The 14,681-nt window shown below is 41.2% G+C and overlaps 2 protein-coding genes across 2 annotated transcripts; both read left to right on the top strand.

Annotated features, from left to right (window-relative positions):
* The first annotated feature begins 5,285 nt into the window (after positions 1–5,285).
* LOC142198631 (olfactory receptor 2A7-like) lies at positions 5,286–6,230 on the top strand. The gene has a single exon (XM_075269660.1). The coding sequence runs from the start codon at positions 5,286–5,288 to the stop codon at positions 6,228–6,230; it is 945 nt and encodes a 314-aa protein (XP_075125761.1).
* Positions 6,231–10,842: 4,612 nt separating this feature from the next.
* LOC142198632 (olfactory receptor 2B6-like) lies at positions 10,843–11,748 on the top strand. Its single transcript, XM_075269661.1, has one exon. The coding sequence runs from the start codon at positions 10,843–10,845 to the stop codon at positions 11,746–11,748; it is 906 nt and encodes a 301-aa protein (XP_075125762.1).
* The last annotated feature ends 2,933 nt before the right edge of the window (positions 11,749–14,681 follow it).

Genomic DNA, 14,681 nt, shown 5'->3' on the forward strand with positions numbered 1-14,681 from the left:
GGATTTCTTCAATAGCGGGGTTATGACAGCATATTTGAAAGAGTATGGAACAATTCCAGAAGAGAGAGAGAGGTTAAATATTTTAGTAAGGTAAGTCGAGACAGCGGGTGACAAAAGTTTTAGAACACCTCCATTTTTTTAATTGCAGGCTAGACTATATATTTGATGAAGAACAAGAAACCGCTTGTATATGTAATTGTTTTAAGAGCGCGCTTAAACAACAGCATGTATTTAATAAAAAGAATGCTAACTCTTGCCCAAAAAAGTCCTTAACAAAACATTTTTCACTTACAGGATTGCCTTGTCAATAAAAAAGTATGTTTAAAGAATGTGTATAGTGATGAAACTACTCTATTGCACAAGCGTAAGTCAATATTAGATGATTAGAAATTAAAGGGTTTTCTGTCTGTGTAAACAGTAGAAGAAGAAGCACATATTCACCTAGTCACTGTCCTATGTCTATGGAATTGTAGCTCTAACCTGCCCAGTGTAATTTCTTGATTCTCTTAGTCCTCTAACTGCTTCTAGAATTGCTTATTCTGAACTGTGCTATAGTCAATGATGCATCGAGATGGATCACAGATCTATTTGCATGTTCACCATTTACAGCAACTAAAGGCTGAAAACAGATTCACAAGCTTTTTATACACCATATGAAATTAGTACTGTAAGGACCACCTACCACTGTCTAATGTTGGTACCAAATCATAGACATGACTCCCTACACACATGTATGTTCTGTGTTCCTGGTCATTTTCTCATACCACGGTCATTTTTATTTCTCTGAAGCGAATCCCCATTTGTTTGTTCTGAAAGCCAAACAATTTGATCCATTTGGGTTAAAGTCGGTTCATTAGGAACTGTTTTGCCGATCTGTAGGGTCTTCTCAGGCCTTAGGACCTGGTAGTCAATGCTACGTCTGCTTCCCCTGTAGCTAAACTTGTGCCGCAGAATATCTAACAATCTGGTGGTGAAACCTAAAATTCTAAGGTCCGGCTAAGCCCACAATTTTTGGGAAAGTTATAATGAGTCCACTATGAGCCAGTTTGTTTATACATAATAACAACCTCTTACTTTCTTTTTTTTATTTATTACTAGCAGGAGGACGCGGCTTCGCACGGGTATATTACATTTTGTTTGTGTAGTGGCCCCATAAGAAATTTCCAATTTTGAAATTTTGTATCTTGTATGTGGTTTGTGTGTATGTCCATAAGCGTCATGTGATTATGTGTATCTCATTTTGGATATCAGAGAAAAACCTGTAATCAGTTGTTATGGATACCTGGAGTAAAGCTGTATCTAATCATTCCCCGTGTAGTATTGTGTTTAGACGCAAGTATCAAATATCTATATCAAATATCTTGTTGGTGTGCTACTGTGTGCAGATGCATGTATCTAATCCTCCCCCGTGTGGTATTTTGTGAAAAGGCACGTATCTAATCCTCTGGCAAGTGAAACTGTGTGCAGACATTCATATCTAATCTTACGGCATGTGGTACTGTGTGCAGATGCGCGTATCTAATCCTCTGGCTTGTGGTACTGTGTGAAGATGCGTGTATCAAATCCTCTGGCATGTGGTACTGTGTACTTAGACGTGTATCTAATCCTCTGGCGTGTGGTTCTGTGTGCAGACATGCATATCTACTCCTCCTCCGTGTGGTACTGTATGCGTATGTAATTCTCTGGCATATGGTATTGTCTGTAGAGGCATGTATCTAATCCTGCCCCATGTGGTACTGTGTGCATACGCAGGTATCTAATCCTCCGGCAAATGAAACTGTGTGCAGACATGCATATCTAATCTTACGGCATGTGGTACTGTGTGCAGATGTGCATATCTAATCCTCCCCCGTGTGGCACTGTGTGCTGAGATACATATCTAATTCTCTGGCATGTGGTACTTTGTGCAGAGGCATGTATCTAATCCTCCAAAGTGTAGTACTGTGTGCAGACGTACGTATCTAATCCTCCCCTGTGTGGTGTTGTGTGAAGAGGCGCGTATCCAATTCATTTTCATAATATAGAGAGATTATTATTTTTTAATTTCTATATTTTTGTAAACAATTCAATAATCAAATCTTTAATTGGTAAATGAAGTAGATGAAGCCTTGTCTTGGGACTAAAATAATGATTCCCAAGAGTAGAATAAAGGTTTTTATACAACCCCGGATCACACCAATTGTCATCTGCACATTGAGCTCAATGGGTGCGCTTCTTTCTGCTGTGTATCTTCTTATATACTGTTTTCTGCCTCACACTGAATTATTGACAGTTTTTCTCTTTATTCAGGTATTACATAGTCATTATAATTGTAAGAATAAATATTTTAGTCTTTTTCAGATTCTTAAATTTAGTCATGGAGAATGTTTATGTGTCAGGGGTGAGAAAGTAATTTTTTTTTCCATTTTATGACACCATGAATTGCAATGGAGCCCAAAAACTAACAGGGTCTAAATGGGCTAAAATCCAGACTCAGATGATGGAAAGATGTTGAAAAAATAGACCGGAGTCACATTTCACTCTTTCCTATGGAGCCCCGGGGTTACTTGTTACTTTTGTATACAGGATAGATTATACCAAATGTTTGTTTTTTTCGTAGTTATTCTTACAAATCTAACCATCTTGCAGAAATGTGATACCTTGTTTCAAAAACCATTGAAAAAGGTTTTTGCACTTTAGTCTTCATGTTAAGGATTGCAAAATGTATACCGGTTTTCTGGTCCCCAAACAAAAATTAGCGGTTGACGGGAAGGGGTTAAAATAAAAGAAACCATACTCATTTGTCCTTTGCCCCACGGTCCCAGCCACTACTTTTGAGTCCTCAGCACTGGTCCCATGCTTCTGATGAAGCAGCACGGGAAGGCTAAGAGACACTGAGGTTCTTGATCCCTCTCCGCCAAGGTCATTTTTCATACACTTTCATTTCCTTTGTGCATTTTTACTACGATCGATTGTGGACCTGTGATAAGGGGCGTAACTAGAAAAGACTGTGCCACATAGCGAACTTTTAACTTGGGCCCCCACACGGCATATGAGCCCTTTCCGTGCCCCCATATAATAAAATACCCAATTTACACACACTATAATGTCCCAAAGCGGCCCCTTCACCAAGTATAATGTCTCATAGAGGAACCTCCAGGCAGAATAATGTACCGTAGCAGCCCCTTCACACGGTATAATAAGATAAGTGAGGATAATGCTTTAATAGTCCCACCAGTGTATTACAGCAGCATGGATAATACAGTAATATATTACAGGACAGAACACAGACAAGCTCATAGCAGATAGAAAAGATACCAGGAGTCACAACAACTAAGAAGAAAAGAAAGACTCAGGATCATTTAGTTCTCTGTGTGGAGTGATCTTCGTTTAGCCTGATGTAGATTATACAGCCTGACCGCGGTTGGGAGGAAGGATCTCCAATAGCTCCTTCTCACACTTGGGGTGAAGCAGTCGGTCACTTACAGTACTGCCCAGTGCTGTCACCATCTCATACATGGGATGGGAGTTATTCTCCAGTATGGAGCTCACCATGGACAGTGTCCTTCTGTCACCCACCACCTGTACTGAGTCCAGGGGGCCCCCCAGGACAGAGCTGGCCCTTCTGATCAGCCTGTCAAGTCTATTTCTGTCCCTGGCTGGTATGCTACTCCCCCAGCAGGCTACTCCAAAAAAGATGGTTGATGCTACCGCAGAGTTGAAAAAGGCCCTAAGAAGTACATACAGTATAATGTTCCATAGTGGCCCCTACAGTGTTTGTTGAAAATATTGCAAAAATATCAGGTTTGGCAGAACCCAGAATTCTGGGTTTTCACCACCCATGAACAATTATTTTCAGACCTCCGATTATAATGATTGGAGGCCTAAGGGAGATAAACATAAAAATAGTGTTCCCTATCCTGGGCTCCGGAGTGGGTCTTCAGCCCTCTTCAATGACATGACATGATGCCTGCCCTGAGAGCAAGGAGTTGTGCCAAAGCCCAGGAGAGGTGAGTAACACAGTTTTTATGTTTGTCACATCCCCTGGGCCTCCGATCATTAAACTCTGAAGAGATACAACACTAGCCAGAGCCCCCAGTTGAAACTAAGGGAACTACTCAGAAAACAGTCATTGGAGTTGACAACTAGACAACCAACTAGACCAACGTAGCATAGCCCTTGTGAGATGCTTTTCCCTGTTGGAGAGGATATGAAGTTTTCATAAGACCTCCATAAATGCCTTTGCAAAATGGCTTTAGAGGGTTTGCTTGGCATGAGGTCATTTGCTGAACCTTCTGGACTTATTATTTAGTGACGGTTTCAGTTTACCGGAGGACATTCTGGTCCTTCAGTAGATTGGTCAGTCCCTGGTGATGAGGTCAGGATAGTAAGTAAATGTATCTGTAACATCTCTGCCTGTTCAGGCCTCTGCGCCACCCTCTGCTCGCGTGCTGCGGCGCAGGAGGCGTGTGCAGTTTGAGAATCTGCTTAAAGTTTTTAGTTGCACTGTGTGAACACGGCTCTAGTCCTTAATTGGATTTGCACCACACCCGTCTTCTGCCAAGGTTGCCTCTGTCCATTAAGTGGTTAATCTGGCCTTGCCCTTTGATTGACAGCTGCCTTTCTGTGAACTCCATGGGCGGGTTCTTCCTCCCTATTTAGCCTTGGTTCCCATTCACACCAGTGCTTGTTATTGCCGTGCGCATACCTGCTCTTACTGTCCCTGTTTGCTTATACTATTATACTTGACCTTTGGCTTTTCTCACTGACTATTCTCTTGACTCCGATTTGGCACTGCATCGCTCTCCTGTTACCGAACCCTGGCTACCTGACCTCCCTTTGTTGTTGTTCGTCTTGTCTGCGTTTTGTGTTTCACATATTCAGGGAGGGATTGTCCTCGTGGTTGTCGCCTATTACCTAGGATAGGGCCTGGCAATAGGAAGGGAAAGCGGGGGGCTTCAGCTTAGGGCTCACTGTCTCTTGTGCCCCTCCCAGGGTTTAACAGTTCTGGGAATTACTGTCTTAGCAATTCCCTTACAGTATCATCCTGTATATTCTATGTAGGTGGTCCTGATTATAACATGCTGGATTTGGCCTGAGGATGAAAAGGAAGTTCTTGGGTACATTGACGTAAGAAAGTATGATCCAAAAGGAAAGCCTTGATAAAAGGGAACAGCCAAGTGGATGTGTTTTTGGGACAATCAAAGCCATCAAGACCATGGTCAATGGGACTCCTTGTAAGGACAACATTGTAATGAATATGGGATCATCTCTGGAAATTTTTTCACACATTTCTATTGACAAGTATGAACAATAAGACATTGGCCACTGAAGTTATTCTTCTTGGATTTTCTGATGACATCAAAACTAATATGTTGTTGTTTCCAGTATTTTTCTTAATCTATGTATTCTGTGTATTTGGTAATTGTCTTATCATATGTATCATTCTATTGAACCCGCCCTTACACACTCCAATGTACTTCTTCCTCGTGAATTTATCCTTCGTAGACTTGTGTTACTCCTCATCGGCGATCCCTAAGCTGCTCGTAGACCTCTTATCCTCTCATAGGACAATATCAGTCATTGGTTGTCTCATACAGTTTAAAGTTCTGCTCTTGTTAGGAGCCACTGAATGTCAACTTCTTACCGTCATGGCCTATGACCGATACGTGGCCATCTGCCGCCCCCTCCACTACCACGTTCTCATGAGGTGGAGAGTTTGTTGCTATTTGGCCGCCTATGTATGGATATTTAGTTTCATAAATGTAACCATCCCATCCCTTGCCATGCCCTTTACTGTGTGTTACCCCAACAAGATTAACCATTTCATGTGTGAGATCCTATCGGTGCTGAGCTTGTCATGTGATGATACCTCTGTTCAAGAACGTGTAATATTTAGTATGGGTTTTATCGTTCTTCTTCTCCCCTTTATATTAATTTTTGTGTCCTATATTTGTATCCTATCTTCCGTACTGAAGATTCCCTCTGCAGGAAGGGCGAAGGCTTTTTCCACTTGTACCTCCCATCTTACTGTGGTGGCCATGTTTTTTGGGACTGGAATAATGACTTATTTGAGACCATTGTCTGAATCTTTATATCAGAACAAGTACGGTTTTATCTTTTGTGCTATGATATCACCGATGTTACATCCTCTTATCTATAGTTTGAACAATAGAGAGGTTAAAAAAACACTTGCGAAATATCTAAAATGTAATCGCCATGTGGAAGGCGCCGGTCAGGAGGACAGATAAGGGGTTAGTCGTAAGTGTAAATGAGTATGTTATGACTAGAGATTAGCGAACAGTAAATTGTTCGAGATTCGATATTCGTTTCGAGTAGCCCCTCAATATTCGACTACTCGAATCGAATATCGAACCCCATTATAGTCAATGGGGGAAAATGCTCGTTTCAAGGGTAGGCAACATTCGATTAAATTATACTTACCAAGTCCACGAGTGAGGGTCGGGCTGGATCCTCCGAGAAGTCTTCTCCGTGCAGCGTCTCTGCAGCATCTTCCGGCTCTGAATTCACTCTGCCAGGCATCGGGCCTGGGCAGAGCCAACTGCACATGCCCGCACTACAAGCAGAGTGAATTCAGAGCCGGAAGACGCCGCAGGGAAGCTGCAAGGAGAAGACTTCTAAAGGTAGGAGAAGAACCAGTGTTGATTGGCCGACTGTATAGCATTCGGCCAATCAATGCTGGTTCTGCATTGAACTTTTACATTCGAATAGCAAGTGGTACTCAATCGAGTACGAGTATTTCGAATACCGTAGTATTAGATCGAATACCTACTCGATCGAGTACTACTCGCTCATCTCTAGTGAGGACATTCACGACCAGAAGATTTAGAACATCCATTTTTTTCCAGTTTTCATTGATATTTGTATGCTTTAATATCTCCAATGTAATTTGCATTGAAAGGTCGGTAGAATTAAACCACGTTATGATGAATAAAATAATGAATTATATTTCTTGTGTCCAATTTAATCCGGATGTTTTCCCTCTTCAGTCGCCGCCTTTAGCTCATGTAACAACTTTACACAATTGGGCCGTTCTTTCTAGAGTCACATTCAGCTATTGTTCAGAAATGTCTTTCCAACAATGGGGCAGAGTTATCAAGATTGGCATTTCATATGGCAGTCTTAATAACGGAAGGGCCTGGCAAACACAATCCATGCCTGAGTTATCAAGATGCTCTGACTTCTCCATATAGCAAAACATGTTCATTTTCTTCATTAATTGTATGCACTATACGAGATAAGTAATGCTATTTTTGGATACTTAGGACTTACAAACACATGGGGATACCTAATTCTGTCTACCATGGCAATGTGGGGGATCCAAGGGGTGGTGGAGGAGTAATCTTGCCCCCGAACACCATGAATGCCTTGAGCGCTATTGATCACAGCATCCAGGGGGTTATTCCACCGGAGTTAGAGTATCTTTCTACTCTGGTAACCAATCCCAGGCTTCTGCTGGAAAACAAAACTTGTCATCTACTTTTATAGTGGCCTTTGGTCTGCTCTGGACCTCTTCCTGTCACGTTTTTCTCCATTTTTCCAGTGCCTTTAGGGTAAGTTCACATGGCTGTATTTGGACTGGAACCTGAGGAGGAGGACGTCTTAGGTTCCGGTCCAAAATATGGGTAGCTGCGACTGGATGACGATGCAGGGCACCGGCATAATCCTTTCCGGATTAGGCATAGTCAGGAGAGAATATCTTCAGGGGGATGTCGTGAGGTGAATCCGCCTGAAAAAATGAGCATCTTGCTTCTTTTTCCAGGAGCCGGCTCCCATTGATTGAAATTCTGTTCCCGATCTTTTTTAGGTGGGATCAGAACCCGATCGCAATCGTGAAATTTACTCGATTGCCAATCGGGATCCGATCTTTTCCAATCCCGATCGCTCAACCCTACTCTTCACCCCTTCCTAAAGACCTCTGATATTTTTGATGATTGTGGTGGCCCTTAGGACTTAGTTCTCTCTTCCCAATGGCTCTAACCTGCTAACCACTGAGCCAATATGATATCCATGTTCTGACTTGAACACGAGAGTTTCCTCACTGGTACAGGTCGAGGCCTCCTTCGCACATCAATGGTGGTTTTGAGGTCCGCCATATCCATAGAGAGCACTCCAACTTTCTCACTTTTTTCATTGGCATCAGTGAAAAAACAAACAAACCTGTGCTTCTAATGATTTTTTTGTGGACCTAAGAACCCAAAAAAAATGGACCTCTGAATAAACACATTGAAATGAATAAAAAATTATGGTGTCTGCATAAAATGAAGACTCCACACGTACATTATATGAGGAGGTGTGAACATTGCCTAAATCTACCAGACATGGGTCTGCCCCAGTGACATGAGACTACTTACTGAGCCTCTAGGTAATTCTAACTACGCCGAAAAGCTAAATGTACTGTCCTCCTCATTACATCTGGATTCCATTTTTCTCCTCCATTGGGCTTCCATTCTAGTGTCCACCATTTTACCGAAAGTCTGACCCATGCCTGTAAGACCTGTCTTTTGTCTTTACTCCACTAAGTTTTGGTTCCAGCCAGCATTGTGTTTATTATTGGCACATCTATACATTTGGTGTCAACTCAGACTCTCAGATTCGACACAAGTCCAACCCGCCTCGCAGTGGGCTCTGGTGAAGGCATCTGAGTGTCCGTTTTGGCTTGCAGAAGTGTTCTACTTTTTAATAACAGTCTCTAATGCTCGCAGTTATCAGTCAATCTCCTGCTATTGCTTTTGTGAGACCTTGCTATACAATCGTAACCATATAATAGACCAATCCTAGCCAGACCATTTTCTGGCCCAACATCCATAAATATAATGTAAACAGAATAATTTTTTTGTGGCCTCTGCTGACACATTACTACATTTCTTTTATTGATTGGAAAATGGAAGACGCAGTTGAATAACATCTCCTCTCGTGAGACTGTTCATCGTGTCTTGAGACTCATATACTAAATCTCAAGAGTAGAATAAAGGTTCTTATACAGCCGCGGGTAACTTCGTTGTCAAATTCACATTGAAATCCATGGGCGTCATGATTTCGTTGCGTGCTTTATTATATTCAGTCTTCTGGCTCATGTTGACTCTTTGAATGTTTTTATATTTATGTTGTTACCCACTATAAATGTAAGAAAAATGTAGGAAAAATCAAGAGGAATATAAATCCAGCCATCTGTCAGGGGTTACAAAGAATTTTTTCCCATTTTATGGCAGAATGGATGGAACGAACAAAGTTGCAGATTTACTATAACAATTCCAGAGCCACCAACAACTAAGGGGACTCCTCTACACCCCGAGGTAAGTTACACTCATCAATGACCATGGAATCCAAAGATGGAAAGTTGTTAGGACAAACTATTATTATTTTAGGATGAATGTAGCCTTCTAGTATACGCAGAGCTTATCTGAGTTCTTTAGAACCCAACAGTTCCGACTATTACTGGGTTCTAGCAGGTCGGTAAGAAACTGCATGGTGGTGGTTTCCATAGCCATATGCACATGGCTCATTCAGTAATAAGCCATACCTGTCTTCTCTTTGGGATGTCCAGCTGTTCCTAACAAGCTGATAACTCTGCAAGGATATATATGCAAAGTAAATTGCCCACCACCTGGTCATATAGGCCACCAACAGTTGGCAAGTGCCTTTCCCTTCTCCTTCTTCTTCCCAACACCTGGTACCTCCATTGGTTAGTTGTTCCCAGCATATGACACACAGGTAATGGAGAAAGAGGCAGACATTTCCGCTCTCTATGTATTGTCCATTACTCATTCACTTGAAAGAGGCCTAAACTACAGTGACTAAAGTTGTCCGCTTCTTCAGGCTTTGTTTATGAGCGATTCCTTGGACAAACCAATGGGAATTATTCTCAAGGTTCATCCCTAACTCTATAGACAATGTACTTCATAATAATACTTTATATGTACTTTATAATAATATCGTAAATGTTTCATTGCACTTGGGGACATCAAAGACCCTGATTTACTGCAAGGCCAGCGTCCCATGAGGTCTTCTGCTTGACCTTTTTGGCTTATTATTTGGTCAGGCTTACTGAAGGATCTTGTGCCCAGTTGAACCATGGTGCCGAGTTCCAGTGGATATTATTCTATGTCTTGGAGGTAGGTGATGATGATTAGAATGCACAAGACTGGAAGGGATGATGAGGAACTCATTGCAGTCTTCATTGCTAATATATTGCATTCCCATACTATATAGGTATATTGCTAATTTCTATATTACCGACTCTTTCCCATGTGGCCTTGTTGTTGTGTTGTTTGTCAATTCAAAAAATTTACCTACGATCCATTTACTTAGAACCTACCAAGTCCAGAAACCTCACGTGAAGGCAAACCAATAGCACTGCCTTATAGGGTGAGAGGCCGGATGTTTAGGTCCGATAATGTTTTTTAGAGTTAACTATAAGTCATATGAATCATTATGATAGTTCTTCTATGACAGTGATATTGATAGTAAGTGGATGTTCTGATGACTGGTTGCCAAAAATTTGGCTTAAAATCCCTCTTTTTTTGGGACATTGCCATTTGAATTTGTCTCTATCTCTAAAACCCTTTCATTGTTGTAACTCAATGTCTAAATTATCTGGTTTTACTCACAAGGGAAATGGTTTTCTGTAAAAGTTTCCATAACAAGCCCTAGACCAAGATGATAGAGAAATGGATTCCCAAAGTAAAGACCTGAGAGAAGGGAATTGCCAAGATCACCAAAAACATCAAGACCATGGTCAACATCAGTATTTGTTACGGACAATAGGGTAACTGATATGGAATCATCTTTGGTCATTTTGTCACATATTTATACTTACATTCATAGGAATTGGAAACCAATATGACCAATAAGACATTGGCCACTGAAGTTATTCTTCTGGGATTTTCCGATAACATGAAGACTAATATGTGTTTGTTTCCAATATTTCTCTTAATCTATGCACTTTGTATATTTGGAAACTGCCTTATTATATGTGTTATTATACTGAATCCTCCCTTACAGACGCCAATGTACTTCTTTCTGGTGAATTTATCCTTCGTAGACTTGTGTTACTCCTCAACGTCAATACCTCAGATGCTCGTAGACCTCTTATCTACTCGTAGGACGATATCAGTCATTGGTTGTCTCATACAGTTTAAAGTGTTTCTATTGATAGGAGCCACTGAATGCCAACTTCTTGCCGTCATGGCTTATGACCGATACGTGGCCATCTGCCGCCCCCTCCACTACCACGTTCTCATGAGGTGGAGAGTTTGTTGCTATTTGGCCGCCTATGTATGGATATTTAGTTTCATAAATGTAACCATCCCATCCCTTGCCATGCCCTTTACTGTGTGTTACCCCAACAAGATTAACCATTTCATGTGTGAGGTCCTATCGGTGCTGAAGTTGTCATGTGATGATACCTCTGCTCAAGAACTTGTAATATTTAGTGTAGGTTTTGTTGTTCTTCTTCTCCCTTTTGTGTTAATTCTTGTGTCTTATTGTTGTATTATATATTCCGTACTGAAGATTCCCTCTGCAGGGAGAGCAAAGGCTTTTTCTACTTGTACCTCACATCTTGCTGTGGTGGCCATGTTTTTTGGGACTGGACTAGTGACTTATTTAACGCCATCATCTGAATCTTTATACCAGAATAAGTATGGGTTTGTTTTTTGTGCTATTATATCTCCGATGATACATCCCCTTATCTATAGTTTGAATAATAGAGATGTTAAAAAAATACTCATGAAATATCTAAAATGAAATTTGGTTCACAATGAACGAGGGGTCTGCAAGGAATCCTTGGAGGAGTTCCTCTGCAACAATGAAATTGCAGCATGTAAAAGGTCAAAACGTAAGGTTATAAATATCAAGGTGTAAGTAGCCGGAGTCACTAAGATCTGCAATTGATCAAATATTCCAGCACACCACTCCAATGTTGGGGGACATAAAGGTCTGCTTGAAGGCAGAGTTTTAGCCACATGAAGTCTCAAAAATCAGATCAAATGGTGTGGGATGATTGTGTGATGCCCCCTGTTCATCAATGTGCCAGTTATTGCTACTAGGGTTGAGTGATCCGGATCGGAAAAGATCGGATCCCGATCGGTGATCGAGCAAATTTCACGATCGGGATCGGCTGGAAAATGAAAGCAAATCGGATTTTGAAATCTCAGGATCGGCTCAACCCTAAAAGTGACTTTTCCAATAGAGAAGCATTGACTAGGGTTGAGCGATTGGGATAGGGAAAGATCGGATCCCAATCCGCGATCGAGCAAATTTCACGATTGTGAGGAATTGGCTGGAAAATGATCGGAAATGGATTTTAAAATCAATCCTGAAATCTCAAGATCTGCTCCACCCTAATCACTACCTGTTGTAAACTGAGAAGGACAGAATTCTTGAAATGAGAGACCTTGGTTCATTACTCTGGCATCTATGCATCTAGGCCGAGATATCAACGTTTTCAATGTTGTGTGTCCTGGTGGTTGGGAGAGCAATAAAAAAAAAAAAAAATGACATCAAGACGGCCATATTAAAGAACTGATGCAAAGACAGATCATATAATTTGAAGAATGAATCTGGGGTGGCAAATAGTGTCAGCACAAACCATGAGAAGGTTTTTGCACAACATTAGGTTATAAGCCAAATGTCCAGATATAGATGTTCCATTGACCTCACCGCTCTCATAGGCTATAATGGAGCAAGATGACAATGGAGACTGGAATGGGACTGGAAACCCAATATTATGGTGAGGTGGTGTAACTCACTCCAGCTGAACCCCTCTAGCTTTCATATCAGGTACACTAACAGCTTGGTGGTAGAACCAGAGGGATTTCCTTTTCTCAAAAGTTTTGCTAGGAGCTATTTTCCAAAAGAACATTCTACATGTTGCTTATTCCACTGTGAGAAGTCTATGTGACCTATATGGGCTACCATTGTCTGCAGGGTCTTGGGACTTGTCTCTCATCAAACATATCTGGGAATGTCTATTGCTTTGATCGCTTTTCATTAAAATCTTTTTCTTTTTTTTCCTGCTACACTGTTTACTGTACGATAAAAATCTAAGTTTGTAGACTGGGCGTTTTCAGACATGGGGAGACCTAATGTGTATGTGTTTCACTTTATTTAAGTACTGTTATATGTATATATGTAAATGAAGCTAATTAGAATTTTTATAACTCTTATTTTTTGTTATAATTTTTAGACCACCTAGGGGTCTTGAACCCCAGAGCATCCGATCACTAATGCAATGCATTGCAAAATACCAGCACTTCTATTACAGGCTGAATAGCAGCTTGTAATAGAGGCAGTACAGGATCAAGCCTGGTAGGCTTCAATCTCATCCCAGGAACCAGCAATCCACCCCAACATGGCACCAATCATGCCCAGGAAAATTGTTTTTTAACATTGACACAGATTCCCGAAAGGTCTCTGCTGTATAATACAGTGGAGACCCCGCGGCTATGTCAGACATTCAGTTCCTGAGTGACCACCATATTTAAATGCTCAATATCCACAATACTCACATGGCATTGGCAGAACTGATTGACTTCAGAAGATTCCTGGCTACCACGACAACTGATCGGCTACTGAAATCTCACTGCACAGGAGCTATTTGGTTTCCAAAAGCAAAAGTAAAGGTCACTCTTCCAGAAGTCATTGTCACATGACCATCATATTCAAGAAATGAATTGTCCATGGTCAGAGTTGATCTTGGTGTGACCCTGCACATGGCACACAAAGGATCATTATAATACATCCCTCTCCTAGTTTTATATCATTTTTATAATTGTATTGCTTTGTGATTTAAAAAAAAAATGCCATAGCATTTTGGTGCAATTCTAGTGCAAGTTCTCACATTTTAAGCCCTGCACCCTTTCTCAAGGGTAGGAAAGAGTGGACAAACCATGTGTGGTGAAATTGCAGTGCACAGCATTTAGGCAGGGGCATAATTTGAGAAGGCACCATTACACCTTAGACCCAAGAGCCTTAGGGGGTTCATAAGGTGTTGCTTCCTAATATGAAGAGACCAGTCCTATATAAAGAGTGCATTATAGTGGTGCCCTGGCACAGATTTTACATTGGAGTCGGGTTGCTTCCTCTTATGACTTTGCATGTAGACTAGGTGTTTTAGCAAATCTTCTGAAAATAATACAAACATTTCAATGAATGGTGATAATAATATGGACCTGGACACTCATGTAATTGTAAGGCTAGATTCACACAACTGAGTTTTCGGTCCATGTGTGCACTGGACTTACCATGCCGGGAGAGGGACTACTAGCATAATAGTTATCTGTGATATCAGGAGTGCCTTACTGTAGTGACTATAATATGGGACAGTATGTTGCCTGGTGTAGATGACTATTACACTAGGAGTTCCTCTCTCGGCATGATGTTTGGTAAATCCGGCGCACACATAGACCGAGTTATACGGGTGAAGTTTGAATTTAACATCATTATGATGCTTTGAGAATGGTGTCATGAAGTGAAAGCCCCCATCTGAACGCTGAGGTCCAATCATAGGCCTCGTAGGGTTGCTGACATCATAGAAGAGGTCTGAAGATATTGGGAAGATCCAGGAGAGAAGACTGGTTGTAGCTGTAGCACCAGCAGAGGTGTTTTTTTTTTTTTTTTTTTCATTTTTCGGCACCATCCTTGGGCACCTGATTATTATCTTGTGGACACTACTGTAT

This window comes from Leptodactylus fuscus, chromosome 3 (assembly GCF_031893055.1).
Source record: "Leptodactylus fuscus isolate aLepFus1 chromosome 3, aLepFus1.hap2, whole genome shotgun sequence".
NCBI classification, from domain to species: Eukaryota; Metazoa; Chordata; class Amphibia; order Anura; family Leptodactylidae; genus Leptodactylus; species Leptodactylus fuscus.